This window comes from Hylaeus anthracinus, unplaced genomic scaffold, assembly GCF_026225885.1.
Source record: "Hylaeus anthracinus isolate JK02 unplaced genomic scaffold, UHH_iyHylAnth1.0_haploid 4, whole genome shotgun sequence".
NCBI lineage: Eukaryota > Metazoa > Arthropoda > Insecta > Hymenoptera > Colletidae > Hylaeus > Hylaeus anthracinus.
The window spans coordinates 14,299,722-14,326,507 of record NW_026535289.1 but is presented as its reverse complement, the minus strand read 5'-3'; the positions used below and the strand labels follow the sequence as shown (position 1 = coordinate 14,326,507).

The window sequence follows — 26,786 nt, the reverse complement described above, 5'->3', positions numbered from 1 at the left end:
AATTTCATTTCGATTGACAACTTCGAGAGACAACTATCGAAGACAACCATGATTTATTACGGCACTTTTCGATAGGAATTTAATACTTTTTTAACCAAGCATGTAACAATCTCGTCTTGTTTCTAGTCGTAGGATACGTTAACGAAGTTTGTATGGGAATCTATAGGACGTCCTGTGTAATTGTGATTTATATAAATAAGGCCGTCGGCCTCGTCCCTGTGAACTGTACGAACGTTCTTGTGGCTTTTACGCGAATTGTTGGTACGCGATTGTATAGAAGTGCGCCCCCGCTGACAGAGACGGGTGAAACTTTATTCAGAAAACGAACCTGCGCTAGCGCCCGTGCAAAGTTTCTCGTGCTACGCGAATCTCGTTCGTTCCTAATTGTTTGCAGAAATACATTTATTCCCGATCGTTCGTAAATTATGTCGACGCGAAACTTGCGCGAGGCGACGCTATAAAGAGACACTTTATTTTATTATGCGAAATGTATGTTCCTGTAAATATTTGTAAAATAAAAGGAAAATAATAATTAACGACAATCGATATTATTATCAACGTTATCAGACGTTCTCTGACTGTGTCGGCGTAAAGTTTCTTCGATACTTAAAATTAAACGTTAGATCCACGTTATAGTTGACTAGTGGCTGCAGGAATTGCTTGTAAAGTGTACAGTGATGATCTAAATACTTTGCAGGAAGACGGAAACAGGAAAACACGTCCGTAACGAGTAAATTCCTATTCGACTAGTTTGAGATTATCGTATCAACGTACGCTCTTCGTCAACGCGTTTCGCGAATATTATATCATGAGCCAAGCGGTCTTCTCTCACGACGAAAGTGTAGACGTAGTAACCTTTCGACTCCATGAAGTTTATCAGTTCCTTTTTACCATCTTCAACGTGTGAGAACTCCACGGAGAGCGTCTGAAACATTGGTCTACCGTTAATACGTTCGTCTATATACTTGAAACCACTTCTTTGTCATAAAATAGAGCTACAACTTGAGAAATACCGTGTTACTACGACGAACCAGATTCGATACTTGTATCCGAATTATTTTACGACGTACCTTTATATCGATCCCGTCGAATGGAATCGTCTTCAATACTTGTAGCTCGTGTCCCTCTATATCGAGGCTGAAGTAATCCACAGAGGTGACGTTAAGCGCGGCCATGTAATGCGCGAATGGAAAACACTGGACCTGAATGTGAACGCCGCTGTGAGCCACGTCGTCGGAATTTTCCAAATGAGCGTCCGTATCGTTTGGTTCGTGAAGACGACCCACGTTTCTGGCCATCAAGAAAGAGCTCTGGAAATGAAACGAGAAACGTGCGAATGTACGTATTCTTGCCATGGGGCGGCGCAACGCTACACGCTATTGATAGACAGGCGACCGCGAGCCACCGGTGGTACACGCCGACGTGAACGTGTTAAACAGTCTTTTTTCTTCATAAACAATTTTCTTAATCATTAATTATTAATTTCAATTATTTCAATTTAAACGAGACTCCGTATATTTATATCGAACAGCTTCTAGCGACGAGTTACGAACTTTCGTACCACCGTGGGATATTGTCCGACGCTCAGGCACGTGGGCGTCAAGTATGCTTTCCTATTTTTTGTCAGCATTTTGGCAAAATTTATGGGATCCGCCTCCACCAGGAGGCCACTCCAACCAAGCTCCCGTTCCAGGATCAGAGTGTTGCTACGCGTCTCGCCGTCGAACGCGCCGCACTCCACGAAGAAACCATTTTTCTGTACAGAGACGTTGCAATTTATATCTCGCATCAATTGCAAATTAATCGAACAATTTACTCGGAATATCATTACCACCTTATCGCCGAGGATGCTACGAACGACTTTGGCTTGACCCATCGACTGATCCTCGATTTCAGGATTCGAAAGATTGTAATTCAGATTGGGATCGTGTTTCCAAACTATCCATTCGCGTCGAAGTATCGCAATGTAACGCTCCCACTCCACAGGATTCGAGGGTGAGAGTTTTTTACCGTTGTACCATCCAATGTCTTCGAAAATATTATCAAAAGATTCGAAACTGTATTTTATAAGAACAGAAAGGCCACCGAGGAAATATAAAATTAAAATATTTCAGCAATTTTTGGTGGAATAATCAGCTATTGTTTGTCAGGATTATTTATCAGGAAAATTGCGTATATACCGTTTGCACGAACGAAATGATAGATGGAGCTGAATACACGCCACGTGCACAAACATCGTCGTAAATTACGCGACAAGGCAAGCACGCAGGTTAGAAAAACATAAATTTGTATTTGTGGCATCGAAGCATATGTTTGTAAACTTGCGTAATAAAATTACAGTGACATTTGATAAATGTTTGCGAGTCATTTTTCCAAAGGACGCGTTTCCTTTTCACCGTGTTATTAATCCGAGAGTGCTTATTATTCTAATCGATTCTTATCAGTGGCTATCAAACGTATCGAAAGACGCGCCTCTAAAGATAAATACAGCGCGAGAATTACCAAAATAAAATTAACTGTCAAAAAAAACTAAAAGATATCGTAAGCGAAAGACGATAAGGAACGAGAGAAACGTCAACCTATAATAACCGTTCTGATTCTACCTATGGCAAGCATTAGTCACGCGTGGAACTAATCTCTATCGAACATAGATAAGTTCAAACTTACCTCCTGTAAAGTTGTACCACTTGCCCAAAACTGTAACAGCAAAACGAATATAACGTTACAAATGAAATGCGACGAAACGATTATTAAAATCCCGTAAAAAAATTTGTCTGTCGGCAAAAATACTGTCAACCTCCCGACACCTCGATTTAACGTGACATAACGCCAAAGAACGTTTCGAAAGTGCGAATTAAATTACAACCTTCCAACGTCAAGCACGCTTTCTCGAAAATGTTCTCATTCGGTAAACCAACTACCATTTCTTTTCTTTCATTTCATTTGTTTCGCTAACAGACTTACCATCCCGATAACATTTCTCCGAGACGGTGTCCATGTAATCGTCATAGCTCGGCGTGTTTAGGTCGGCCGAGCGTAGCGCCTGCTGGATTACTATCAAAACAATAAACGCGATGGCTATCAGGCCGATCAACGCGTACATAATCTGCCGCCAGAACGGCACGAATATGCGCGCGTACGAACGCTCGTTGGTGCACATTGGTTCGTTTCGGAGTTACAAAGTCAGCAACAGGTTGCTGCTCTACCTTTCGTGCGACGGTGAACGAACACGTGAGAGGTCCTGGTCCATGGAACTTCGACGCGAGACTGAGGCTATCAATCGTCCCGTATCGAATTTCAAGACCTATCGAACAGCCCGCGTTCCATTCATTTTACTTCGAATTCATCGATTTACGGTGGCTTCGAACTCCCGACGATCTGTTAACGTCCCTGGAAATGAAATCTTCTCTCACTCGACGAAGATCGACGATGAATTTTCGTGATTTAGCCTCGGGATGGATGTAGCTGCACATTGGTATTAGAAAATGATTATTTCTCAATTACTTTCGCGGTAATTATATCGCTGTTTGTGCGTTGGCTTGGCACCGACTAAAGCACTTCGAAACTAACGATAAGCCAATTTCCGTCCGAACTCGAAGCGGACAGTTACACAGTTTCGACGCAGAGAGGTGGAAATGCCAAACGACCAAACGTAGCACTAGCTTCTTAGTAGCGGATTCACGCTACCGGCATTGATGGTATTTATTAATATTTCAAGATCTGGCACCACGAATGCTTTCGAAGAGTCGAGTCACGGGTCAAAATATAAATCAGAGGGGAACGTTCACGCGCGCACGGTGTCGTTACACCGAGTAACGTGGAAAACGTGGTATATCTAACGAACTCTCGTTTAAATTTAGATCGAACGAAATATAACGAAACGTTAAATGTTATCCGTTTTAAATCCGTTTTAAGTCGCGTTTTCTTTTATTCCCATCCAGTGATTTGCAGCAATCGTCGAGAGGAACGATCCCGAGGCACGTGACTATCGGCACTGTTAAACCATCCAAGTGGACTCGTGTTATATTCGTCCTACGACGTTTCGATAACGAATACGGATTGGACTTGTTAACCAGCCGTGGTCGAAACGATGTTACCTATTGGTGTTGGGTGTGTGAAGGCGCTAGACGTAGAAATAATACAGAGAGTGGACGTTGGTGTGCAACTCGTGTATATGCAACCACACGTGGAAATAATGAGCTGATTATGCATATGTCTAATGTAACAGAATGCGATACGTGCTCCCTCAGAGGTGTTTCTTTCATTCGGAACAGAATGTGTTGCAACTATGTATTTATGTAAGAAATTGTGACTTTCATATACTCTCAAGATTCTGTTACCTTTCGGTTTTTCTAGTATACGTCAGTAATTTTCAAAAATGTTTCGGACAAATCTTGAAGAGAATTAAATTTTAAATAAAAAAGTTAAATAAACTTTTTCTGTATCTCGTCTAATAAAGTCAGCGTTTAATGAAATCTTGATTTCGCGTAGCGTGTCTAAATATCAGGTATTAATTGTTAGGTCTTATGTAACCAACATTGACCTACATACGATACGGTTACCTACAAGTGGATACCAATTATCGTGTCAAGACGCCTATTACCTATAATAATTCTTCCGTATTAACTAATAATTACCCGACGCAGTATTCCTAATTAAGATAAAGGTTTAATTACGAAAGAATTCAACGGAATTTAAAATCCATCCCACGAAAATGAATTTCCCATTATCGACCTTGTCAACTTGCGTTATCTTTGAACTCTTTACAGTACTAGCTATTAAGTTAGGTTATGTAGCCAACAGTAGCCAACTGCAGAGTGTAGGTTAGATTAGGTTAGATCTTTCAGTGTCATGCACCTTTCGAGTAACTAAACATATTTTAATCAAACAAATCTATCAAAGAGTATTATTTGTATTTACACGGCTGGTCAAGATGGCGGAAGAAAGTCATTGCATGCATTTTGTAAAAAGAAAGAAGAGATTTTGTCGTATGTCTGTTAAAAGAGGGAACAAGTATTGCGGCGAACATCAAGGAAATTCATTGGACTCTACTGGCATCGACGATGAGAAGCTCGATGACAAAAGAATGAAATGTCCGCTCGATCCTAAACAGTAAGTAAAATTCTGTTGGAATGGACGTAGCATAGTTTCTGTAATTTGTATAAAATTTATAGACGGTTTCCAGTACTTGCTACAAGTCGAGGTTGGCCAAGCACTTGAAAGTGTGTAACGCAAAGCGATTACTGGACTCGCAACCTTTATTTATAGTGAAAGGAATCAATGTGGACAAGACATGCGAAACACCGCAACACGTACCGCTCCGCGAACTTAATCAGCTTTTGATAGACACTGTCATAAATAAAGCGGAAGAGGCCTATGGTTAGCAACATGTTCAATATTCATTCAGATCTCTATTAATAATCAGAAATTACATTTTCCTCAAAACGTATTTTAAAGCATGGACTTATTAAAATCTTTTTAAACTGTTTCAGGGAAGTTGCCACAATTTCCAAAAGCAGTATTGGAACATAACATACTCAAGGACAAAATAAACGATGAAAGTTGTGGGAAAGCTGTTAAGAGACATTTATTACAAGCTTCATCCTTGTTATCACATTTAGAACATGCAGGTCTTGTAAAAGATGATACATGTTTCATTGAATTCGGAGCAGGAAAGGGTAAACTGACTTATTGGCTGGGACAGATGATAAAGGATAAGAAGAATAGTTGTATTCTGTTGGTAGATCGTTCAAGTCACAGGCATAAAAGCGATAATAAATTGAAAAACGAGCAATCTCCCCTTGTGATAAAAAGAATTCGAGCTGATATTGCTGACTTGAAACTGAATGATATTACAGAAATTAAGAAGTTTGATCGTAAAGTTGGTATTGCAAAACACTTGTGTGGATCAGCTACAGGTATCTTTACATGCATATATTTACATATTTTTAAAACAACAGAGACTAAAAGTAATATATGTACTAATTATATTGTTAAAAATATTGTTCCACAGATTTAACTATAAATTGCTTGGTCAAAGCAATGCAAAGCGAACATAAATGTAACATTACAGGCTTGGTAATTGCATTTTGTTGCCATCACAGGTGCGAATACGCATCGTACGTTGGGAAACAATATTTAGAACAATGTAGATTTACAGCTGATGAATTTACAATTTTATGCAGTATCGCTAGCTGGGCAACTTGTGGATCCACTTTAAATAAATCAGCTGCAAGTCAAGAGAGCCAAAATGATTTTGACAATGCAAGGTAGAAATCTAATACAATACGTTTTTTGCTATTTGAAAAATACTTAAAGCTGTATTATGCATTTCAGAATAGGTGCAAAGAATTTAACTTCAAGCGAAAGGGAAAGGATCGGCCAAAAAGTGAAGTCGTTATTAAATTGGGGTCGTTTGAAATTCTTGGAAAGCATTGGATTCCAAAGCAAGTTAATTTATTACACCACTACTGATGTATCTCTCGAAAACATGTGTATTGTAGCTACAAAAGATGCAACATAATAATTTATGAAATAAATTGTATAAATAGAAATAAACTGTAATAAATTCGATTTCAAACAGCGTTCAATGTGCTTAATTACTTCAGTCCAATTATAAACTATGACATTAGAATAAATAATAATTTCTAACAAATAAAGTACTTACTCTAACTTGAATCAAACAACAAACATCGTAACGAATACAGGTAAGTACATATCATGATTAGATCATTTCTCTACTGAAGTGCATAATTCAAGCGAAATAATTCTACTTGGGGATTTCATTGAGAATATACGATATAACTGAAGTTGATAATTAATAATTAACGTTTATTGTCGCGTATTAACAATGCTGGATAATCCTAACCAAGAAATAGCCCGTTAACGGGGTGCGAAACAGTATAGCCATCTCGCGGCCAATAGGTCGAACTAAACTTGGACTAAATGCAGACTACCTGTATACAAACATTGAATTTAATCTCATTTTTTTAATATATACACGCAATTTTACATGATGCTAAGCATATTGTTCATTAATTAGACTTTCAGCTTTCATTTAATGAGCAGAAATTGGTCCAAAATTCACTTTTTCCACGATAAAATAGACGAAAAATGTACTCATGTATATATTGACTTGGAATCAGTTAATTTGAACCTTTAGAAGGAAGTAAAGGCCAAGGAATATTTTCCTAGTTGATTTATAACATAACAATGCTTGTAATATTGTTAGAAAATCATTATTAAACGTAATAAACAAAATTTATTAAAATTATTATTTTTCGACGTAACCGCTTTCTGGTGGCCAATCCTCGAACTAATTTTCGGAGTTTTGGTCAGCGCCTCTATCGGGAAAACGCTCAAGTTTGTCCTCGAATAGTTCCTACTTTCACGGTTAGATGGCGTTGTTTTTATGGTATTTACCGACACCGAATGGTAAGTTACCATCGTGTCGGTAAAAACAGTATAAATGGCGCCACCTAGCGGTAGCAGCTGTAACTATTCGAGGACAAACTTGGGCGATCTTCCGATAGAGGCGCTGACCAAACTCCGAAATTAGTTCGTTAGCTTGACCGCTAGATGGCCATTAGGTTGACTGTAGAATGCGCGCGAAATTTGAATTCAGGCTGAAGTCTTCAGTATCATTCAGTACTACTTCGAGATGAATAGAACATTTTAAAATTGCACTACACCTGTTACAACATCTCTCTATTCATACTATTCTCTTACATTCAATCTTCTCATTATCTTGTCCTGCCTCTGGCATTTTTATGCAATGACGAACTGTGTTTACATTCCATTTGATTTTATCACGATTCGTAGTATGGGCATTTCGAGGTATCTCTACGTCGTCATAGAAGCACAAGAAATATGTGTGGTCGAGCGTGTTGGTAAGGAATCTTATCACGTAATTTCGTTGATTAATTCATGGCACGCACGTCTTACTACCATCGAAGAAAACGTGTAAATCATTTTACAGTTCTTTGAATCCGGATACCGTGTCTCGTGCTTGCAATTACAAGGATGCGAGCGGTAAATGGCGTACGACTTCGTGGATTAAAGGCGACGTCGAGTACAAGCCGTCCTTCAATATCGGACCCAAGGACGCTTTACCTTGCATCGTAGCTGGTTCACATTTTGGGAAACAAGATGGGAGAGTCGTTTGTTCTATGATGTGGAGCATGATTCCACCCTGGCACGAGGTTAGTGTTTACAAACAAGGTTTGTACAACGTTCCAGGGGTGGGGGACACGCTCACGTGGTCCCGAACGAATCGTCAACAAAACACAATGAACGCTTATCGTACCGTACTATGCGATAACAGTACCTACTTTTAGATATGTATAAATCAAATGTTTCGACCAAAATATGTAAATTTTTTAGGGTGATTATAGAAAGCATACTCTGTCTACGCATAATGCACGTTTGGAAAACCTTCAGAAGTCTACATTGTACGGTCCACCGCTTCGCAGAGGACAGAGGTGCATTGTGGTTTGCGAAGGTTTCTATGAATGGAAAGCTGGAAAGACTAAGAAAGATACCAAGCAACCCTATTACATTTATGCCACGCAAGATAATGGTATAAAAACAGATGATTCTACAACATGGAAGGATGAATGGTCAGAAGAAAGCGGATGGAAAGGATTTAAGGTTTTGAAAATGGCAGGAATATTTAATAAATTTAAGACTGGAGAGGTAAATGCAAGCATTAAGATTATTCATTTATTATTCAACTTGTTCGAAATTGTACAAAATTATGTTCCAGGGTAAAATAGTATATAGCTGTGCTATAGTTACAACAGAATCAAATAATGTCTTATCTTGGTTGCATAACCGTGTACCTGTATTTTTAAAAACGGAAGAAGATTCACAGGTAAACAAATGAATATGTATGTAAACAAAAAAATTACTTAAACTATTACAAAAATTATTTTATGCTACCAGATTTGGCTGAACGAAGAGCTGTCGGTAGCTCAAGCTATTAACAAACTAAACAAATTAACGTTATCAGACGGAGATTTAAGTTGGCATACAGTCTCAACGAGCGTAAACAATGTGTTGTATAAAAGCGAAGATTGCAGAAAGGAGACAAAGGCTGTGTACGTACACGCGTTCATCGATATACAATTAAACATTTCATTGCAAGAATTATAAAGTTTTAATCGCGTGAAGTGACATACCAGACTATTGATTTACTAATTCTATTACACAGAGAAGAGAAAAAAAGTAACCCTAGCAGTTTCATGGCTTCCTGGCTGAAGAAGGGGAGCGAAGAGTTAGCTAAGAGAAAAAGTACAAATACCGATGATGACCATAGTTACGGAAATGGAAAGAGCGACGAAACGCCGTCAAAAATTGCGAAGAAAGAATAATTTTCTTAAATAATATAGAAACACAAGTTAAAAGTAGAATAAGAATATCTTCTACCTCATCTTTAATATATATCTATTTAATTTATATTTCTGTAATACTTTTATGTCTTAACGAGTACAAAAGCAGTAGGATTTTAAGTACATACAATCGTAATTTTATACATGTCATTGTAATACAAGAAACATTTCTTCTGACTTTAGAATAGGATTCCCTTTAAATTAGAAAAAAGTATGTCGCTCTGTAAACGTCAGTATTACTTCAGTATTATAATAAAAGAATATTCATTTATCATTTCATACGTACATTAATCACGTTATCCCATATATCAAACTTACGTACCCACAAACAAAAAAAATCACTTATCCCGAGAAAAGTACTAATCATAATCGCATTTATCGAACGATTACAAATGCCTGAATTACGATTGCAGACCGACACATGCAATCTTCGATTACCCGCCGGTCCGAACGGTGACGACTCGCTCAGTAAACACGATTATCTCGTGTAATCAGTTCGAAGAGTAATCAATCGCTGTCGAATTTTTGCACGAAACGAGATTCCATTTGGCGCTCGCGGCTGCACACGCGCAGAGCCCGCGGCACCGATGCAATATGGCGGCGCGCAGTGATGGACATTCGTGGGATTTTTCCCTCGAGGGATTCCTTTCTGCGCATGCGTGAGCTGACGTCACAGTTACATGTCGTCTGCTACCATACATGTATCTGAACCGCCAAAGAAGGTGCATTTAAGGGGCCTTTGCAATTTTCCCGCGTTTTTGGACAAATAAAGTACAAAAGTGTTGGTGCTTTTTTTTTATTCATATTTCTACCTCTTTCTTATGAGTTTTTCTGGAATGATATATATGTATACATATATATAGGCGTGTGTGTATATATGTTATAAATTAGTAATTTTTTTGTTACAGCTACTTTCTGGAAATGCTTGCATTTTTGTCCTGTGATCGAACTACTGTGATTTAGTTTCAAATCGATTAAAATATGAAATTAGTTTCATTTAAATGTATTCAGTTAATATTGGTAAGGTACCCTAAATTCTAAGTAAGTGTATACAGCAGTGAGAACTGGAACGGTCGGTCCAGTGCGCATGATCATGAAAATCCCACGAATGTCCATCACTGGCGGCGCGGATCGGCCAGTGTCGTCTCGGTGATGAGAGCGACGAAGATGGCGTAAGAAGGGAGTAAAAGAAAGTCTGGTTACCCGAAGGTGTCAGCACGTTGATTCATGTTTCGCGAGCGACAACGGCGGCGGCGACGGGTGGACGTGATCGGTGGTGGTTTCGCGAGTGCTGTGAGCTGTGAACTGTGAGTGCAGTGTATCACGGTGTGTACGCGGTTGAGAACGAAGGCGTGCGCGCTAGACTCGTACAAGCGTAAGAAGAAGGCTGCGGTGGTCGCGCGTTTTCGTCTCCCGTGCCGCGAGGGCTGCCCTTCGCGAGAATCCGCGTCGCGCATGGCACGGCTCCGTGCCTGAGACGCCTTTTTCCCGGAGACAGAGAGAGCGAGTTCGTGCGCGACCGGGGCCCAGCCTCTTCGCGTGCCTCGTCTCGTGTTACAGTTTTCGAGCACCGAGGAGACCGAGTCGCGAGCGAGCCGACAGAATGACCAGCCAGGAGACGCGCGATCAAGGGATCAGCAACGTAGAGACCGAGTACCTCGAGATCAACTCGAAAGAAGCCTGGGCAATCCTCTATCAGGTAAAATGGATCGTCCTCCGTCTCTTCCTCTTCTTCCTCTCGCGTTTTTTGTTCCTTTCCTTCCGGTTAGACCGCGAGAAAGGGAGACCCGTCTCGTCTCTGTCGCTAATGTGTCAGCCCGTTTCACGCGAACACGCGACTACGTTGAATTGTTTTTCGCTGACACGGATCGCCAGTCTACGCGGCGCGACGATGGAATTCCTCGTAACCGCTTACCCCGACCCGCCAGATAAACAAAATTTCCTCCAAATCTACACGACTAATAAAACCAACTAGTTAAACCTGGTTAAACCTTCCCGAAGTTTCGTTGCACTCAAACGGTTCTACCTGCTCCAATTTTTATTCGAAGAGTAACGCGACAAGTTGTGCATTCCTTTATTTGTTGTTTCGAAACTTTTATCTAGATAAGAGTTTCGTTCGACTCTTCTCTCTAGAATTCATTTCGAAACTGCAGGGTTTCTACAGTGCCCGAAATTTCCATAAAGTCACCGATATTTTGACGAATTTTTTTAAAATATAATTAACTTTACTACTTTTGTTCTCATCTAAAATTATATTTAATTGATAGTAATCATAAATCTACGAGTATCTGCTCGGAAATGTTTACCTTTCGGCTGTGTTTACATTTTTTGCTGTACCAAGTGAAATATAAGTGCGAAATTATAAGGCCACTTATTGACATGGCATGAAATGGCTTTGACATGGCATGAAATTTATCATAAGTACAGAATAATTATAAGATATTACCAAAAAATGTGGTGGCTTTATGGAAATTTCGGGCACTGTAGATGGGGATTCCGGTTTTAATCGGGACTTGCATTACTCCAAGATTTTACGTCGAGTAAACAAGCGATTGGTATCGTAACGAAATCGTAACGTTTTACGGCGGAGAGATGAATTTCTGTGTATATCATTCGGAGGCAGTCTTTACGGCTTCGTATAGTACGCTATCTTTTACGATATCTCATAAATTTTCGATAAAACCTCTAGACCGAACGAAAGAACGCGTGTCTTCGATTTACAGCGATGCAGAGTTCAATTTATAAGTAAACTTCGTATTGGACATCCTTGACTAGACTCGATATTTTAATATAATTTATACCTTGATTACTTTATCCTCCATCCAAACAACAAAGTTAAAATTACGAGATACCCGAATATCAAAGTCCGGCTCACGTCATCGGTGCCGACCGGCAACGTGTTCGATTAATTTATGCTCCGCAAATGAATTTTTAATTTACTACACGACGATGCGATTCGATGCTACGAGCCAGAATTCAACAGTCGCGTGTGTTCTTTATCTCGTTCCCGCGCCTCGTTTCCTGGATACATTTATTACAATGAACAGATTGTTTTAATTCGTGGGTATCGTTTCGCTTTCTCGGAAAGCGTTTTTCACAGGCAAACGTTGAATATAACATAGACCGAGTCTCGAGATCTTATTACCAAGGACGAGTAGTCGTTTCTGAAATATTTATAACCTTTATTTTTGCAGCACATACGCAACGAATGCAGCCATTTTACATACACGTGCAACGAATCAAAGAAACCGCAGAACAAAAATTTGAACCGTTACAGAGATGTTGCTCCATACGATCACAGCAGGATCGTCCTTAAAAGAGGACCATGCGATTACATCAATGCCAACCTAATACAAGTAAGCATCGCAAATATAATTGATCCTTAAACTGTGACAATAAATTGATGTTCTTTATAGGTAGATCGTGCTCACAGACAATACATCCTTACTCAAGGACCATTGGAAAATACTGCCGGCCACTTTTGGCTGATGGTATGGGAGCAAAATTCTAAAGCTGTGTTAATGTTAAATAAAATAATCGAGAAGAATCAAGTTAAGTGTTATCAGTATTGGCCTCTCGGTGATTCGTTGGATCAGACTATGACGTTTTTGGATGTCGGTATAAAAGTAGAATACGTCAGCAAAACGGAATCGTCGGATTACACGACTAGAATATTAAAGTATGAACATGACGTTATAGAAGAGAGTACGCGAGGTAGCAAAATAAGAATTTAATTTAACGTTTGTATACCTCGCAGGTTAATTGATTTGGAAACAAAGGAAAGTAGAGAAATATTGCACTTTCACTATACTACTTGGCCAGATTTCGGAGTGCCGCAAAGTCCGACAGCCTTTCTGCACTTTTTGGCAGACGTTAGGCAGTCGGGAGCGTTAGATCAAAATGTTGGCCCCCCTGTTGTGCATTGCTCTGCTGGCATCGGAAGGTCTGGAACGTTTTGTTTAGTCGACACGTGTCTTGTTTTGGTAAGGATTAGCGATAGTGCGCGATAAAATTGATAATTCTGGGGGAAAAAAATGATTCGTTCGGTTGTAGATCGAAGAAAGCGGATTGAATTCTGTGAATGTTAGAGATGTGTTGATCGAAATGAGAAGATCCAGAATGGGTTTAATTCAAACACCGGATCAACTACGATTTTCGTATGCTGCTATTATAGAAGGAGCAAAACAATTGCCATCCAACAACGTGGTAACTAATACCAATTCGCAGTGGTACAGTGTTATTGGTCGCGTATCGTTTGGAAAAGATATAACTTCTTTCGCGTAAACCAATCCTAATAGCGCTGTACTACTGTGGTGTACAGTGGCCTATGACTTTCATTAATCTTCGTCTAATTTACAGAACATCGACAATGAGGTAGTAACGAATCATTACGACGTGGTAAATAATATTAGTAATTCTACGATCGAAGATGAGGACGAACCGCCTCCTTTGCCACCTCCAAGAGGCGAATCTCTAACGCGTAGTATGATGGCGGATCTAACTTCGAACACAACTACGAAGAATGGTGAGGACGATCGATAAGCAACGAATGCGAAGTTCGACACTTTCAAAGTATAATATTCTTTTATTTTTAACGCTAGATGCATTAGGTGGACCACCCGACAAGCCATTACCCAGAGAACCGTCTGCCAACACGGAAGCGTCTAGCAGTCCACCCTCTGCAAACTCTACGATAATTACAAACAATTTGCACGAAAAGAGTTCCGATGGCGTTGCAGTGCCCAACGAAACTACCAGCGACGGTGAAAACTCTTTACAAACGACCAGTCCTCCGTCCAGTCCTGATGCGTAAGTTTGTTCGAAACGCGAAGTTGCGTACATGTATTTCAGTTTTCTTCACGATGCTCGTTCGTTTGTTACAGGAAAAACGAAGTACGTCATCGCAATAAAGAAAAGAAGGAACGTCTGGCAGCACAAGTACGGGAGATGAAACGTCGACAAAAGGAGACAGAAGAATGGCAGAAGCTCAAGAGGTCATTATTTAAGCCTCTTTCAATAGGCATAGGCGCCGCAATTGTTGGTGGGGGTATTCTAGCAATCTGTGGCTATTTGTATATGCGAGGTTAGGACAGACTTGTTTCGAGTTGGTCAGTGATACTAGATGATTCGCACATTCGAGAATAGTTACTTTCACCACGAGATATTTAACAGTTCTATTCGCACGTGTCATCGATTACAGTCAGGAATGAGTAATTAATCAGGGAGAAGCATTCGGTATTACGTAATTGGAAGCAGATCACGCGAGACGCTGTCGGTAAGAAACTTTGGTTAGCGGAAGGCGAGACCAGTTATCAAAGGAATGTTAGAGAGAAGTAACTTATTCTGAGAAAGTGCATCTGTAAAGGACATTGTTGCATGGCGAAGAAGCTAAAGAAAGATCGATAGATCGATCGAGAAGGAAAAACGAAGGAGAAGGGGGAGATCTTCAATTTGTATTTTTATATTGTGATTTACTCGATGAGTACGTAGAATATTAGAAAGTATACATTCTTTTGAAGATCCTTTTATTAGGTTCCCTTGACAGTCGCAATTTTCGAAGTGAGTAGAGTATTTCGTATTTCGTGTTTCCAGTTACGATGAGAGAATAAGAGGCGCATTGAGTCAAATTATTTTTTTTTTTTGTCATTCGAATTATAAATCTGGAATATGTTTTTCTTAATATATAAATGAATTATTTGCATCGCGCGAATTAAAAGGAAAAAGGAAGAAAGGTCTCGGAGAAGCGACGAATCAATGCCCTTGTTATTCGTACATCGTAACAACTGTAAGGTCATATACGATACACATTATACGAAGTGGGTGCGTAACGATTTCGGTAAGAAAACTTGATTATTTATCTTCCAATAGAGAGACAAACGCAAGTATTAATCCACCACATTTCCTTTCTACTTCTTGAACACTCGAATAGATTTAGCTATTTTCATTTGACTAACCCGTTTGCAGTCGGCATTTCAGTTTTGATAATCCTTTAATTTCGTCAAGTAATCTTCGAATAAATTAGATATCTATCATTAGCAATTATCCAGGGTACCAAATTCATTCGCTTAGAGGTTATAAGCACCCGATCACTTCGCTAGAATCTAATGAATATATTCGTGATAGGAGTAGAGAAATGTTAACGATTCTAACCGTAGTATACACAGTAAATGTTTTTAAAGTAACTTGCCCGTTGAAGTAGAGTCCATTCTTCAGTAGAATGTTCACGGAGAAGGGAAGTCGTATTAGAATTAGCGTAAGTGATGCCTGTGACGTACCATGGCCCGTTCTTTACGTGGGATACCGTTTATTTCGAATCATCGTCGATTTCATTTAACACTTGTTCCTGGGGCTATGAGTAAAGAGGTACTTTCGGCTTTCTCTCTTCCTCGAAGGAACGCAGGTCACCAAAATATTCCGTTAAATGGCTACTTGTGCCTTCGACCGTGTGCTTGATGTCTCGCGGAATTTCGTAAAAGCTCATGGACGTTTATATGAGCGATTTTGTATCGAGAGTAGTTGAAGGAATCTTTTCTACGCAAGAACATTCCTGGTATACAGAGGTGGAAGGATAGTATCGAATTCCACTTGAAGTAATTAGCGTCGACCCAATAACGTTTCGATTAATGAAAATTGCACAGGGGCTCGTTGCATGATATTCCAGCGCAAAGAATCGCGCCTGTTGCGTTTCAACATTGCGACAGAGCAATTGACAAAGCGGGTGCCAAACGAACGAGAAGCCAACAAGAATTTTGTACGCCACGCATAACTGAACATACTTATATATCGAATACTTCTTCGATTCGAATCAGTTTCTGGCATCGGATCAGGTATTCAGGTATCGCGGTGTTCGATCGCGCTGAATTGTATCGAGTTATCGAAACGAATCGTAGGAACTTCCTCGCACGCTTGAAAATTAAAGACTCGGGGGGGGGAGGGGATTAACGAGAACAATTCTAGCGATACTTTCTGTGTACTTTACGCGAGAAGTATCGAAACCAATAGCGGGAACTGATTCGCTCAGGAAAACACGTTAAAATAACGAACCGTTTCATGGTCGTGTTAGTAAATTTTATTTTATACACGTTTAACACCTTTTTAAAGCGTTTTTCTACGGCAACAGCATAACTCGCGTCGAGCCTCTTCTAAGCTCGACGAGACCTCGCTTTCGCGTCAGATGAAAACGGGAGAAGTGGGGTGGGGTTAAAAGTAACGTTTTCTAAAACACGATTTCCACCCAAAACTTGCCCAGTGGTACGTTCGGATCCATTGGGCATCGCAGAAAGACTGAATACGTCTAATTGTGTCTAGAGGGGACGGAGTTAAGAAAAGGTAAACAAAAGAAGATAAAAAAGAAAGAAAAAAAAAAAAGAAGTACATAAACGTGTTAAGCCTGTATTCTTAAGCTGAGCTTTTATGTAAGTCACAATTACGAAACTGAAGTAGATGAAGACTTTGTCGGATCGCGTTCCAAGACGAGCGGAAACAGGGGGTGTCGCGCGGTTCGCGGTCTCGGCTTTCCTCGATGGGAGAGCACGCGTCGCGAACAAATTGTATTTTGTACTTTTGTACGTTGCTGGCTCCACATTGGAATGCGATCTTGCAAAAAAAAAAAAAAATAAGTAAAAGACAAAGAAATAAGAAACAAACGAGATTTTCGGGTACGTTGCATCCGTATGCGTCCGCGTGTTCGTCTCACGACTACGGCGAACATACATTAATTTAGAGATATCATGTTCCATTCGAAGCGATGTTACACATGTTCGAATTTAATACAGTATTCTGTCGTCGGTACCGTCTACCTGTGTGCACCATTATCACGTTACCTGATTTTTCTGCCTAGAGAGCGTTTGTACCATTAGACAAGTGCGCGGTCTGGAGAGACGCATTTTGCATATACATTTCATATGGTATATATAATATATCGAACAATTAACGTACGGAGAGCGTGAAAACAATTGCAACTCTCACGTAGGAGAGAAGAACGCGCGTACGAACCTTCATTTGGATCGATTCTGTCGAACGAAAGCGATGGTAGTGTTCCTAGTGCGATCGACAAATTCGATATTTTTTATATTTTCTTTTTTAGAGACACTAGAACCACCGGGCGAGGCTTTCGAGGCTATCGTCGCGGCCCAGATTAGTCGATACCGTTCGGAAAGCTGTCGCGCGCGGTATTCTAAGATCTTTATTTCATTTTCCAGAAGGAACGTAGATCGCAATCGGAAGCTTTTCGACGGTCGTAGCCGGTGTTTGTCAACGAGTCAATTAGTGAACGGAATTCGTTTTGGACTAGTCCGATAACTTTTTCGTTCGAAGACGATCGATCATCGACGAAGGCGTTGTACGCGTTTACCCTGAAATTCTCGAGTTTCCTTGTTCGTAACGATCGTCGAGAAAACCGGGGCGACCGTTTCTCCGCGTGGCGTTCGAACTCGACTCCCCTGTTCGTCGCGTGTAGCTCCCGGAGAAGAGCGAGAGAATGCGTGCGTGCGCGAGTGCGAGAGAGACAGAGGAACGTATCAACCCCCGTGAGCTAGAATCCACGAAAGACACACGGTGCTAATCGAAAGTTCCAAAAAAAAAAAAAAAAGAAAAGAAAAAGAAAGGTAAAGAGAACAGGTGTGCGAGAGCGAGAACAGAAAAAAAAAACGGTTTCTCTACGAACAAAAGAAGATGAAAACAAAGGGGAGGGGGAGGCATTCGTTCGGATTTTCTGATTTAAAAAAAGGGAAAAATCGTTCGTTTCTTTTTGTCTATTTATTCCCACGATAATCTCTCTGTCGCGTGCATACAATAGACATAAAACGTTGTAACTACAAGGAACCGCAGAAACATAGTTAAGTGCCTACTCGTGCGAAAACGAAAGGAAGGGGGAAAAAATGGGAATCACAATGAAATTACGAACCGGTAGTAGCATTAACGATTACGATACTATATAACTATTAACTACGCTATATTATATTATACGCAATCCCTCGCCTTTTGGCGGAGCGTAGTCGTCGAGCAAGTGAATCCTTCGTTATCCGACAATATATAAAGAATATAGATAATCGTTCCAGTAAATCTATTATCGTCTGATCGCCGAGCTGATCGTAACACGAGCTTTCCGAACGATTACGATACTTCCTGTCGTGGTAGACGTTCGCTTCTCAAAGAGGAACGCCGTCGTAAAATTGAAGCACGTTCACGCCGCCGGTGCTGTTTGTGTTTCTCACCCATAGGGCGGCGCAGTGATACACGCCGTCTGATTGACACGCGAGTGCGAGCCACCGGTGGTACACGCCGGCGTGAACGTGTTAAACAGCAGAGGTGGTAATTCGGTTAATTACAAACGCGTTCCGACGCTGAGGGTGCCACCCAGCGAGGAGTAAGAACTTCGTAACGGTAGAAAGAATGTCTAAAGGCGAGGACACGAAAGGCAATAATAATATATAACGCGTTTTACAAAGTCGAAGAAGAATTAAGTGAGAAAAAATGGTTCCTGTTCCTCGGCATCGAACGCGTCATAGGGGTCCCTTTCAATCGTTACGTGACACGATTAAGATCGGTTAAAGCTTTCGGCAAAATGCATCGGACCCCGAATATTCTCGTGAGACGATGAACGGTCTCGGCGATCAGATCCCCGAAAGCTGTGAATCGAGTTGCGCTCGTTACTAGCGAAAGACGAAGAAACGGAGAAAAAGACGAGGACGACCGAGGGTATAACGATCCGGTCGTCCTCGAGAGTAAGAAAACTGGCAACGGTAGGAAGTTACTTCTCCCTGAAGCCTAATTGCATCCTGCGACTCGACGTTACAGTTAACTATATTTACGAGAAAAAAAAAAAGTATGTACCGTTGTAGAAGTATATCGAGTGGTATTTTAATGTAAAAGTTACACGAGAGAAGTGAGAAATGGCAGATCCGTACTATATAGAGTTAGAAGGATTTAGACGAGGGGGCGAAAGAAGTGAAACGAGAGAACGTTCCGGTGAAGAATCGGTGAAAAACGCGTAACTATTCGTCGTACTATCGACCACGAACAACATTCCCCGCGTGGACGATCGTCCACGCGAACGACGGGCAAAATTTTCGTTCGATGGTTATCGATGCCCTCTGAAATTGCATTATATATTTTTAATTAGTTTTCCGATCGTTCGTCCATCGTTCGAATAAAATTTTGCCCGTCCTCGACGCGAATCGACGCCGCTTCGCTTCTTTGCCCGCGACACACAGAACAGAGCCAAACGAATAACTGGATAGCATGACGTTCAAGGCTTGCGCGCAATAAAATGTTATTTACGTTGATGAAAGAGAACAAGACGGAGAAAAGAAACTCGAAATAACGAACCGAGCGACAAAACGTCATGAAACTCTCACGACGCGCATATTCTTTTTCTCTTCTTTCTATTTTTTTTTTTTTTTCTTCCTTTAAATCCCATGTAGAGAGACTCGTAGACGAGATTCCCCGTTGCGTACTAGATCGATCAATACAGGAAAGGATTTTTTCGTACTTTCCAACTTTTTTTATTCCACTTCCCCCGCCTATTTACTAACGCGACCAAGCGACCAGCTGCAGACAACTTTCGTTCGCTCGACGAAGAAGTTATTTTCGATTAAAATACGTTTGAATGTATAATTCCGAACTCGTCGTATTTTCTTTAATTAATTCTTCCTTCTTTTCGATGGGAACATGGTTCTGGACCTGGTCGATCGGCACCCCTACACCCACTATTTTCACCTAACAATCCCTCTGGGAAGATCGGTATGAGTACGATCAGGGATCTAACACTCTTCTCGACCGAACACCTTTAACTTTCGGGTATCGAGCTAACACCTGTCTTGCGCTTGTTAATTCTCGTACTTGTCTTCCCTGCAGCCTCGAAAGACCCTCATCTGGTGATTTCTTTCAGATTAAAAAGCGAAACTACCGAATCCAGCGAAACCGTGCACGAGGAGGCCGAGCCTGCGAACTAAACAATAAAATAATAAAAGAAACAAACAAAACAAACGAATTACTAAGAAACCCGCGACGAGATCGCGTTTAAAGTGCCGTCGAAACGAAACGAGAGTAACGCAATAAAACATAAAAAAAAAAAAAAATAATAAAAAAAAACACGCAAGTCCGTTCGTTGCTTTTCAATTATTTTTACAACCAGCTAAAAAGAGAAGAGCGGAACGCTATTTATTCGTACGCAAATGAATGCTTGACTGAGGAAATAAATCGACATTTTTGGTACACCGAAGCTACGCTTGATTCGACGACGGTCACGATCCTCCGACACGCCGAGGACGGGGCCAATTTTTGACAATTCATCCTTACCCCCCCCCCCCCCCCCTAAACCCCACGAGCTTTCAACGCTTCATCTCCCCCTCATCTGCGAAGAAGACCGCGTTTCAGTAACGGGATAAATTGTTCCTATTGTTTTTCAGTTTGTAGATTTTGCAATAAATTAATCTTGACGTTAACGCAAGTAGAGCGGGATAATTCTTTAGACGAAGATTAGTTTAAGTCCGAACTGTACGGGGTTTCTCGTAGTTTACAATCGTTCATCGATGTAGAGTGAAGCAGAGAGGAAGATTAACAGATCGTGGCAGTGAGGAGCAGACGAAGTTTGGATCATTGCTGACAATGAGCGTCAGTCGCTTGGAAGGTTTCACCGATTTAATAAACGTATTGGCAATTGTGCGCCTTTGTTGATTTTTTTACTAACACCATCCACTTCCATCTTCTTATCGGTAGCCTTTATTCGTAGCCTATCCCTTTACTTTCTAAGAAGAGTCGCTACAGTATTGTCTCGAAACAAGCAACTGTTTTCTGTCTCGAAATAAGAAACTCGTTATCCCCATCTTTTTATTTGAAATCGCCCGCCGAGTAGGAGGTACAATACTGTATTGCAAACAGTGATATCCCCGATATCAGAATATTTCGAATTAATCAGTTTTAGTCTCGCAACCATGTAAAAGTAATTCAGAAGCAGTTAATTTACGAAGATCTGCGGGCCGCGTCATCTGCTAAATTGATCGTAGCATCGCGTATGCTCATCCGCAGAGTCCTCGATCTCGAGCGCGTTAAATCACCGTGTTTTCCAGTCACAAGTTAAACTACGCGTGACTCCTTCGACGCGTGACTGGGTGTAGCGCGTAAACAAGTACAGCCTCCAAGAGAAATATCGTTCAAGCGCGTAGCTGCGGTGGCCCCGTTGCGTAATTCCTTCGAACGCGTACCGATCCTCTTCCGCGTAAATGCAAAAGTGATTCACGACGAAGACGGTCCCTGCTAATGGAACGCCGTACGCGATAAGTCGCCCAGTGACCAATCGCAAAACGCTGGACGATATCCTGCGAAAAATAGTTGAACAATTATTATTCCGTCGCCGTTGACGATTTCATTTAATTTGCAATAATATCTGCTTTAAGAATTAGAATTTCTGTAATTTTTGAAAACATTCTGTACGTCGTTGTTGTCTACATAAATGGTCGAAATTTAGGTGTGACCCGAGATGTGACCACGTGAATGATTATTTAGCGGAACGGACGCCGAGCGTCATTCGCGAACCGCGTCATCCCTTTTCACGCTTTCGAAGAAAACAAAAGGCCTACGTGTATCCATTCTTGACATTGAAGGTGACGTACAAAAGGATAGCGAATTTTACACGATAAGTATAATTTTCAAAAGTATGCGTCTTTAAAATACGAGCACCGATCGATCTACGCTGTGAAACTAATAATAAAGGTATAACAAATTCCATTTTCTATGATAAAAGAGTTACTGATGAGGTACTGATGATTTATGGATTAAGTAACAATGCGTATGCATACGAAAAAATGCAATTTTAGAATTTGTCTAAAAACATACAAAAGTATCATATTAAAAATTGCACAGAAACTTGTGAAATTTTGTTTATTATAGTTTGTTATATACCCTAAAATTACGTACCCTGTTACGTACCCTATTTTTCATAAAAACTGCACCTTTTGCTATAACACAAATAAAAGAGAATATCAAATATTTTAATATTTTATCACGACCCCCGTTTGGGGTCGCGACTCATAGTTTAAGAAGCCCTGACATAAAGCACACGATACCTGGAATTTAGCGCTTTTTACTAGAACAAATGAATGTCGGTCTCCGAAAATAACAACCCCACCGTAATTTCGCGGTACTCGAGGAAAACAAGAGGCTCCAACCGGATGCAACGCTCGAGGATGCACGTAGCTCGGAGTTCCCATCGATCATTCTAGTTTACCAGGTCGTTTATCACCTGCCGTGATACGTCACTGTACGATTAGCGTGCTCCCGTTTGACGTCATTGTTTCGTATAAATGCTGGAAGGATGGTTCCGTGGAACATAAACCTGCTGCAGAGCAATCCCAACGGATCAATCACTTTCAACAGTCTTTTTCCACGTTTCGTGAGAAAAGTTGCTTCTTATCGTCGATAGTGATAACTTTGGTGCGATAGTTGACAGACCTCAGTGCTCGAGACATCAAGATATCGTCATTCTTTGGACCTCGAGGAAAGGAATCTCTCTCACACACGGCAAAATGGTAAGGTTACTCTGCAAGATTCAAATTGTTGATCATTCCTTCGTTACTTCGTCAAAGTGTCCACATATTTAGTTAATAAAGAGAGGTTTCATACCAGAGACTAGCCTTCTAACATCTCGCATCAAGTAGCTCGTATTCCTTAGTTTACTTCGTTTTACTCTTCGCTCGAGTAAATGCCATTACAACGACGCCTCCACTGTCTGAAATGTCAAACAACTTTGTACCAATCCTTCGAGTCTCGATGAAATTAAAACTGTACTTTCATCGAACTTAACTCTTTCCTTATCCGGTCTGCTGGAGTGACGCCACTGAACGCCGTCTACAATCGGCACCCGTACACACGGCTCGTTAAGTTAAGCCTAAAACTGATAATCAAAAATTATAATCGATGAATTTCCTTGTTTCAGACTTCCAGCATGATCGTCATCCTGCTGACGCTGGTAAGCTGCTGCGCGGCGTTCCCAGTGAGGCCCGAAGGCAACCTGGGTCCGATCGTCGGAGTCCTGATCCAACAACCGGCTGGACTCGACGGCGGACCTCGAGAATCGTCCCCGATAGCTTACGCCGTACTGTTGGACGACTCGGAGATGCCGGAAGCCGCTCCTGGCGCTGCACTCGTCGAGAAACGCGACGTACAAGAAGAGGAACCGGAGGATCTGGAAACCGCGGCTGGCACTTACGCTCTTCGACCTCTGTTCGTCTACAGGCAACAGCTGGCGTACAGGGAACGGGTCAGGGAGGCTAACCGCCGCGGTAATCGATTCTGAGTCATCGATGACACCTGGCTGTCGTTGACAACCTTGCTAGAATGGACAGCGATTTGGATACCAAAGAAAATCACACCTCTTCCAGAAAAAGTCTCCTCGACGAATTAAAAGAGTCAAACCTGATCCAAGAATCGGGAGCTTCGGGATTCTCAAGGAATCTTGGGAATCTCGAAGGAGGGACACTGACGCGAGATGTTTTTTGTATCTCTTCCTATTCCAACGATACTTGTGGAAGGATCCACTCCAGAGGTTCTAGAACTCCGGGTTTCTAGAGCTTCAAGGTGCGCATAATTTCGATAAAGGATCCACCTGGCCATCGTATACTGCCTGAAACACCCCCCGACTTTCATCCAGCCGCCATCAATCTCGACATCGACTAGAAACTCAAGTTCTTCGCTGCATCCCCAAATTTGTTGAACCGAAACTTGGATCGCGAGCAGGAATGCAAACGTTACCATCTTCGGCTGCGTTCTGCGAGGAGGATTGCGTTCAAAGACGGAAGTAGTCCAACTGTTGGAGAAGGCTGTGTCACTTAGTGTCTCGTTAGAGAACGAGTACAAGTATCGAAGCTGTTAATTGGACGAGCAACGAGTCTACGTGACGCACGGGAACGACGTCGATCCTACAGCAAAACAAAGACACATACAGCAAAAATTTCTCTCAACTACACCTAAACATCAACCGCGCGACAGGGCGCAACTCTGTACCACTCTGTATCATCATTTTCGACTAGATTTTGTATCGTTACCAGAACATTGTATGGATGAATGATTTTGTATCGTTACCAGAACATTGTACGGATGAATGAACGCACGAGTGTCGACATCGTAGCATAAGTTTGTATTTTAACACGTTCAGTTTGTCAAAGAGTTCTTTGATTGCTGTAAGTTCCTAATCCTAAGGACGAAGAGCTACCCACCAAAGCAAACTTCGATTGTAATTAATATCTATTTAAAGAAACTTAGACGTAACGATGTTAACGTAGCTATTAAATCGCGTTTGTGATACGACTGTTTTTTTTTTTTTTTAGGAAAATAAACTTGAAATACTTGAAATAACTCGAAATGTTTTTCTTTCTCTTTCATAGAGAACGGTATCCTTTGTTTCCTCGATCGAACATTTTCTAGATCCTTGTGCTCGGAGTACTAACGATACTCGGAGGCTCCCAATAACGTTTTCAAAGGAGACAAAGAGTGACTCACAAATCGTGGTGAAAGTTGTATTTATTTTTGCAAGACTAACGATGATTCGCGTATCGGTAAATTTATTTAACTGCTATAAAAGCAAGTCTCTTTAGTCCCTTTATTGTTTACCGGTGTACATTTTTTAGATACCTCGTCGTTAAGCACAGACATAAATCCACAAGATTGAAGAAGTTAACGCAAGGATGAACTGTGGACAAATCCAGGAAGATTCAGCTGCTGTCTTCGCCGTTAGTTATCGGACCTGTTCGGAGCTCGTTTGACACTTTGGCCGTTTCCTAACGTTTCGTTAAGGAACTGAGAAAGTTAATTACGAAGGTGAGACGGTAATAAAAATACATCTGAATAGATATCGTGAATTTGACGTGGTTAGAAAAATTAGAGCTAGAACATGTGTCGAATCGTCTAATATTCGATAGTCTCGAAACAAAATTTTTATAAATTTTAGTTTGACAGCCAACGGTCAAGCTCCGAGTCAGCCCTGGTTTCTTCTCCTCGAGGATTACTTTCCTGGGAAAACCGGAACGGTTATGAATTCTCGCTTGGGCTGGCTCTCAGAACTTTTGGTGGCTGGTTCACGGTACCAAGACTGATCCATTCTGCCCTGTCTATGCTCAGAACTTTCGAGACTCTCCTCTTCGCCCACCCGATCAGCCGAGTCCTCATTGGACTCTGCATTCGCAGTGTCGTCTTCGACCTCCATCGACGAGGTATCACCTTGGTCTGGTGAATCCTCGACAACTGCTTCCTGTTGGTCGCATGTATCACAGGTATCGTCCTGCATAACTCCGTCAGAGTCCTCCGAGCTTGAGCACTCGCCGTCATCGGTGTCTCGCTTGGCACGAATATTTCTGATGGCTCCTAGGTCTATGATCAAACCCTGAGGACTTTCATGTGCAACGTCATCGGTTTTATTTAGATTCTTTTCGTTGGATTTTGTAGTTGCGGTATCCATCGTGGAAGATCGAGGGGTCGAGGATCCTTGCTCAGGACTGGCGTTAACTTCTTCCTGGAGTGTACCGTCAGCTGCTTGGTCGACACTTCGAATTACGTAAGTGACAATCTGATCATCGAGGTCGGACGACAAATTAGACGTAGTCGAAGGCTGCGATGTCGTCGAGGACTGCCACGCTTCCAAAACGACGCATTCCGATCGCTGGAGGATCAGTCCCAGGAGGATCGAGGTAAAGACAGCAACCGACGATACCATTCTCGATTTATTTCAGTGGTCACCGCTCGAAATTTGCGAACAATTCTGGCTTCTATCTTCGATACAGACTAAACGACCAGGAAGTGGTATCTGCTCTTTTATACCCGGTTGTGTAGCCGCTAAGTCGATTGCTAAACATTTATATATTGTCAGCGACGTACTAAGTGCCGCATCAGTTTTGGAAGAATCCCAACGATCTAGAAACCCTGGCCAGTCGAGGATCTAAGTACTTCCACAAGCAATGATTTCGGCGGAATGGCAGGATTCGTTTCGCACAGGAATTCTTACGTTTCGTAAGAATTAATCTCAGGACTCGGTTTTCCTGGAGTCGAGTGAAAGGACACTTTGGAGATTCAAATGTGGCACAATGAAAGCTTTTTTTTTAATAAATTATCGAAAGATTAATCGTAATATTAGCCCCAAGAGTGCAGATTAAATTAATTCTCGAGAACACACCAGAAGATTAGCAATGTTACATTGCACGGCGAGAAAACAATTGCGCGTTCAATAACTCGCGCTTTAACGTTCCAATTATTCCAATTAACGAGATCCTAACGAGGACGTAAAATTCGGACGCAATTCGCATCTGCAGCCGTGAAAGAGTAAATAGGAGATCGAAGTCTAGGCAACAGGTTCAAGGTGTACCTGGCCAAAGCGATGTACCGCAAGGTTGTTACTCACGTCTTTTA

The 26,786-nt window shown here is 41.3% G+C and overlaps 5 protein-coding genes and 1 long non-coding RNA gene across 9 annotated transcripts; 4 read left to right on the top strand and 2 right to left on the bottom strand.

The window, feature by feature from the left end:
* Positions 1-59: 59 nt before the first annotated feature.
* On the bottom strand, positions 60-6,872 carry LOC128895129 (protein Star-like). 2 transcript variants are annotated; one of them, XM_054157408.1, is made up of 7 exons: positions 6,668-6,872; positions 2,965-3,465; positions 2,668-2,697; positions 1,835-2,028; positions 1,562-1,756; positions 1,071-1,310; positions 60-925 (listed from the first exon to the last, which is right to left on the bottom strand). In XM_054157408.1, exons 2-7 carry the CDS (start codon positions 3,158-3,160, stop codon positions 758-760), a joined length of 1,023 nt encoding a protein of 340 aa, XP_054013383.1. In that variant the 5' UTR covers positions 3,161-3,465; positions 6,668-6,872; the 3' UTR covers positions 60-757. The 2 variants fall into 2 exon arrangements, with proteins under 2 accessions (XP_054013383.1, XP_054013384.1); XM_054157409.1 differs by lacking the exon at positions 6,668-6,872 and having other exon boundaries at positions 2,965-3,054; positions 3,207-3,343.
* LOC128895127 (tRNA:m(4)X modification enzyme TRM13 homolog) lies at positions 4,934-6,606 on the top strand. Its single transcript, XM_054157406.1, has 5 exons — positions 4,934-5,112; positions 5,186-5,379; positions 5,493-5,918; positions 6,014-6,269; positions 6,337-6,606. Exons 1-5 carry the CDS (start codon positions 4,934-4,936, stop codon positions 6,521-6,523), a joined length of 1,242 nt encoding a protein of 413 aa, XP_054013381.1. The 3' UTR covers positions 6,524-6,606.
* Positions 6,873-7,745: 873 nt separating the features above from the next.
* On the top strand, positions 7,746-9,618 carry LOC128894608 (abasic site processing protein HMCES). The gene is made up of 6 exons (XM_054156451.1): positions 7,746-7,889; positions 7,979-8,201; positions 8,383-8,694; positions 8,765-8,872; positions 8,944-9,098; positions 9,212-9,618. Exons 1-6 carry the CDS (start codon positions 7,870-7,872, stop codon positions 9,369-9,371), a joined length of 978 nt encoding a protein of 325 aa, XP_054012426.1. The 5' UTR covers positions 7,746-7,869; the 3' UTR covers positions 9,372-9,618.
* A 931-nt stretch (positions 9,619-10,549) lies between these two features.
* On the top strand, positions 10,550-20,606 carry LOC128894602 (tyrosine-protein phosphatase non-receptor type 2). 3 transcript variants are annotated; one of them, XM_054156441.1, is made up of 9 exons: positions 10,553-11,088; positions 12,584-12,745; positions 12,806-13,068; positions 13,147-13,372; positions 13,443-13,595; positions 13,749-13,914; positions 13,991-14,198; positions 14,273-14,383; positions 20,281-20,606. In XM_054156441.1, the coding sequence occupies exons 1-9, from the start codon at positions 10,993-10,995 to the stop codon at positions 20,342-20,344; spliced, it is 1,449 nt and encodes a 482-aa protein (XP_054012416.1). In that variant the 5' UTR covers positions 10,553-10,992; the 3' UTR covers positions 20,345-20,606. The 3 variants fall into 3 exon arrangements, with proteins under 3 accessions (XP_054012414.1, XP_054012415.1, XP_054012416.1); XM_054156439.1 differs by lacking the exon at positions 20,281-20,606 and having other exon boundaries at positions 10,550-11,088; positions 14,273-19,880; XM_054156440.1 differs by lacking the exon at positions 20,281-20,606 and having other exon boundaries at positions 10,551-11,088; positions 13,443-13,592; positions 14,273-19,880.
* Positions 20,607-21,282: 676 nt separating this feature from the next.
* On the bottom strand, positions 21,283-23,319 carry LOC128894616 (uncharacterized). Its single transcript, XR_008461604.1, has 3 exons — positions 23,013-23,319; positions 22,457-22,929; positions 21,283-21,709 (listed from the first exon to the last, which is right to left on the bottom strand). It is a non-coding gene; the product is annotated as an uncharacterized LOC128894616 (long non-coding RNA).
* Positions 22,776-24,450, top strand: LOC128894615 (uncharacterized). Its single transcript, XM_054156460.1, has 2 exons — positions 22,776-22,918; positions 23,326-24,450. The coding sequence occupies exons 1-2, from the start codon at positions 22,916-22,918 to the stop codon at positions 23,683-23,685; spliced, it is 363 nt and encodes a 120-aa protein (XP_054012435.1). The 5' UTR covers positions 22,776-22,915; the 3' UTR covers positions 23,686-24,450.
* Positions 24,451-26,786: the final 2,336 nt, after the last annotated feature.

Coding starts and splice junctions, on each gene's coding strand:
- LOC128895129 (XM_054157408.1), bottom strand. CDS start 3,160: ATGTGCACCAACGAGCGTTCGTACGCGCGCATATTCGTGCCGTTCTGG. Junction 2,029..2,667: donor GTGGTACAACTTTACAGGAG/GTAAGTTTGAAC, acceptor ATATTTTCGAAG/ACATTGGATGGTACAACGGT. Junction 1,311..1,561: donor TCGGACAATATCCCACGGTG/GTACGAAAGTTC, acceptor TTTCATTTCCAG/AGCTCTTTCTTGATGGCCAG.
- LOC128895127 (XM_054157406.1), top strand. CDS start 4,934: ATGGCGGAAGAAAGTCATTGCATGCATTTTGTAAAAAGAAAGAAGAGA. Junction 5,113..5,185: donor TGTCCGCTCGATCCTAAACA/GTAAGTAAAATT, acceptor GACGGTTTCCAG/TACTTGCTACAAGTCGAGGT. Junction 5,380..5,492: donor TAAAGCGGAAGAGGCCTATG/GTTAGCAACATG, acceptor AAACTGTTTCAG/GGAAGTTGCCACAATTTCCA.
- LOC128894608 (XM_054156451.1), top strand. CDS start 7,870: ATGTGTGGTCGAGCGTGTTG. Junction 7,890..7,978: donor ATGTGTGGTCGAGCGTGTTG/GTAAGGAATCTT, acceptor ATCATTTTACAG/TTCTTTGAATCCGGATACCG. Junction 8,202..8,382: donor TGATTCCACCCTGGCACGAG/GTTAGTGTTTAC, acceptor TAAATTTTTTAG/GGTGATTATAGAAAGCATAC.
- LOC128894602 (XM_054156439.1), top strand. CDS start 10,993: ATGACCAGCCAGGAGACGCGCGATCAAGGGATCAGCAACGTAGAGACC. Junction 12,746..12,805: donor TCAATGCCAACCTAATACAA/GTAAGCATCGCA, acceptor TGTTCTTTATAG/GTAGATCGTGCTCACAGACA. Junction 13,373..13,442: donor TCGACACGTGTCTTGTTTTG/GTAAGGATTAGC, acceptor GTTCGGTTGTAG/ATCGAAGAAAGCGGATTGAA.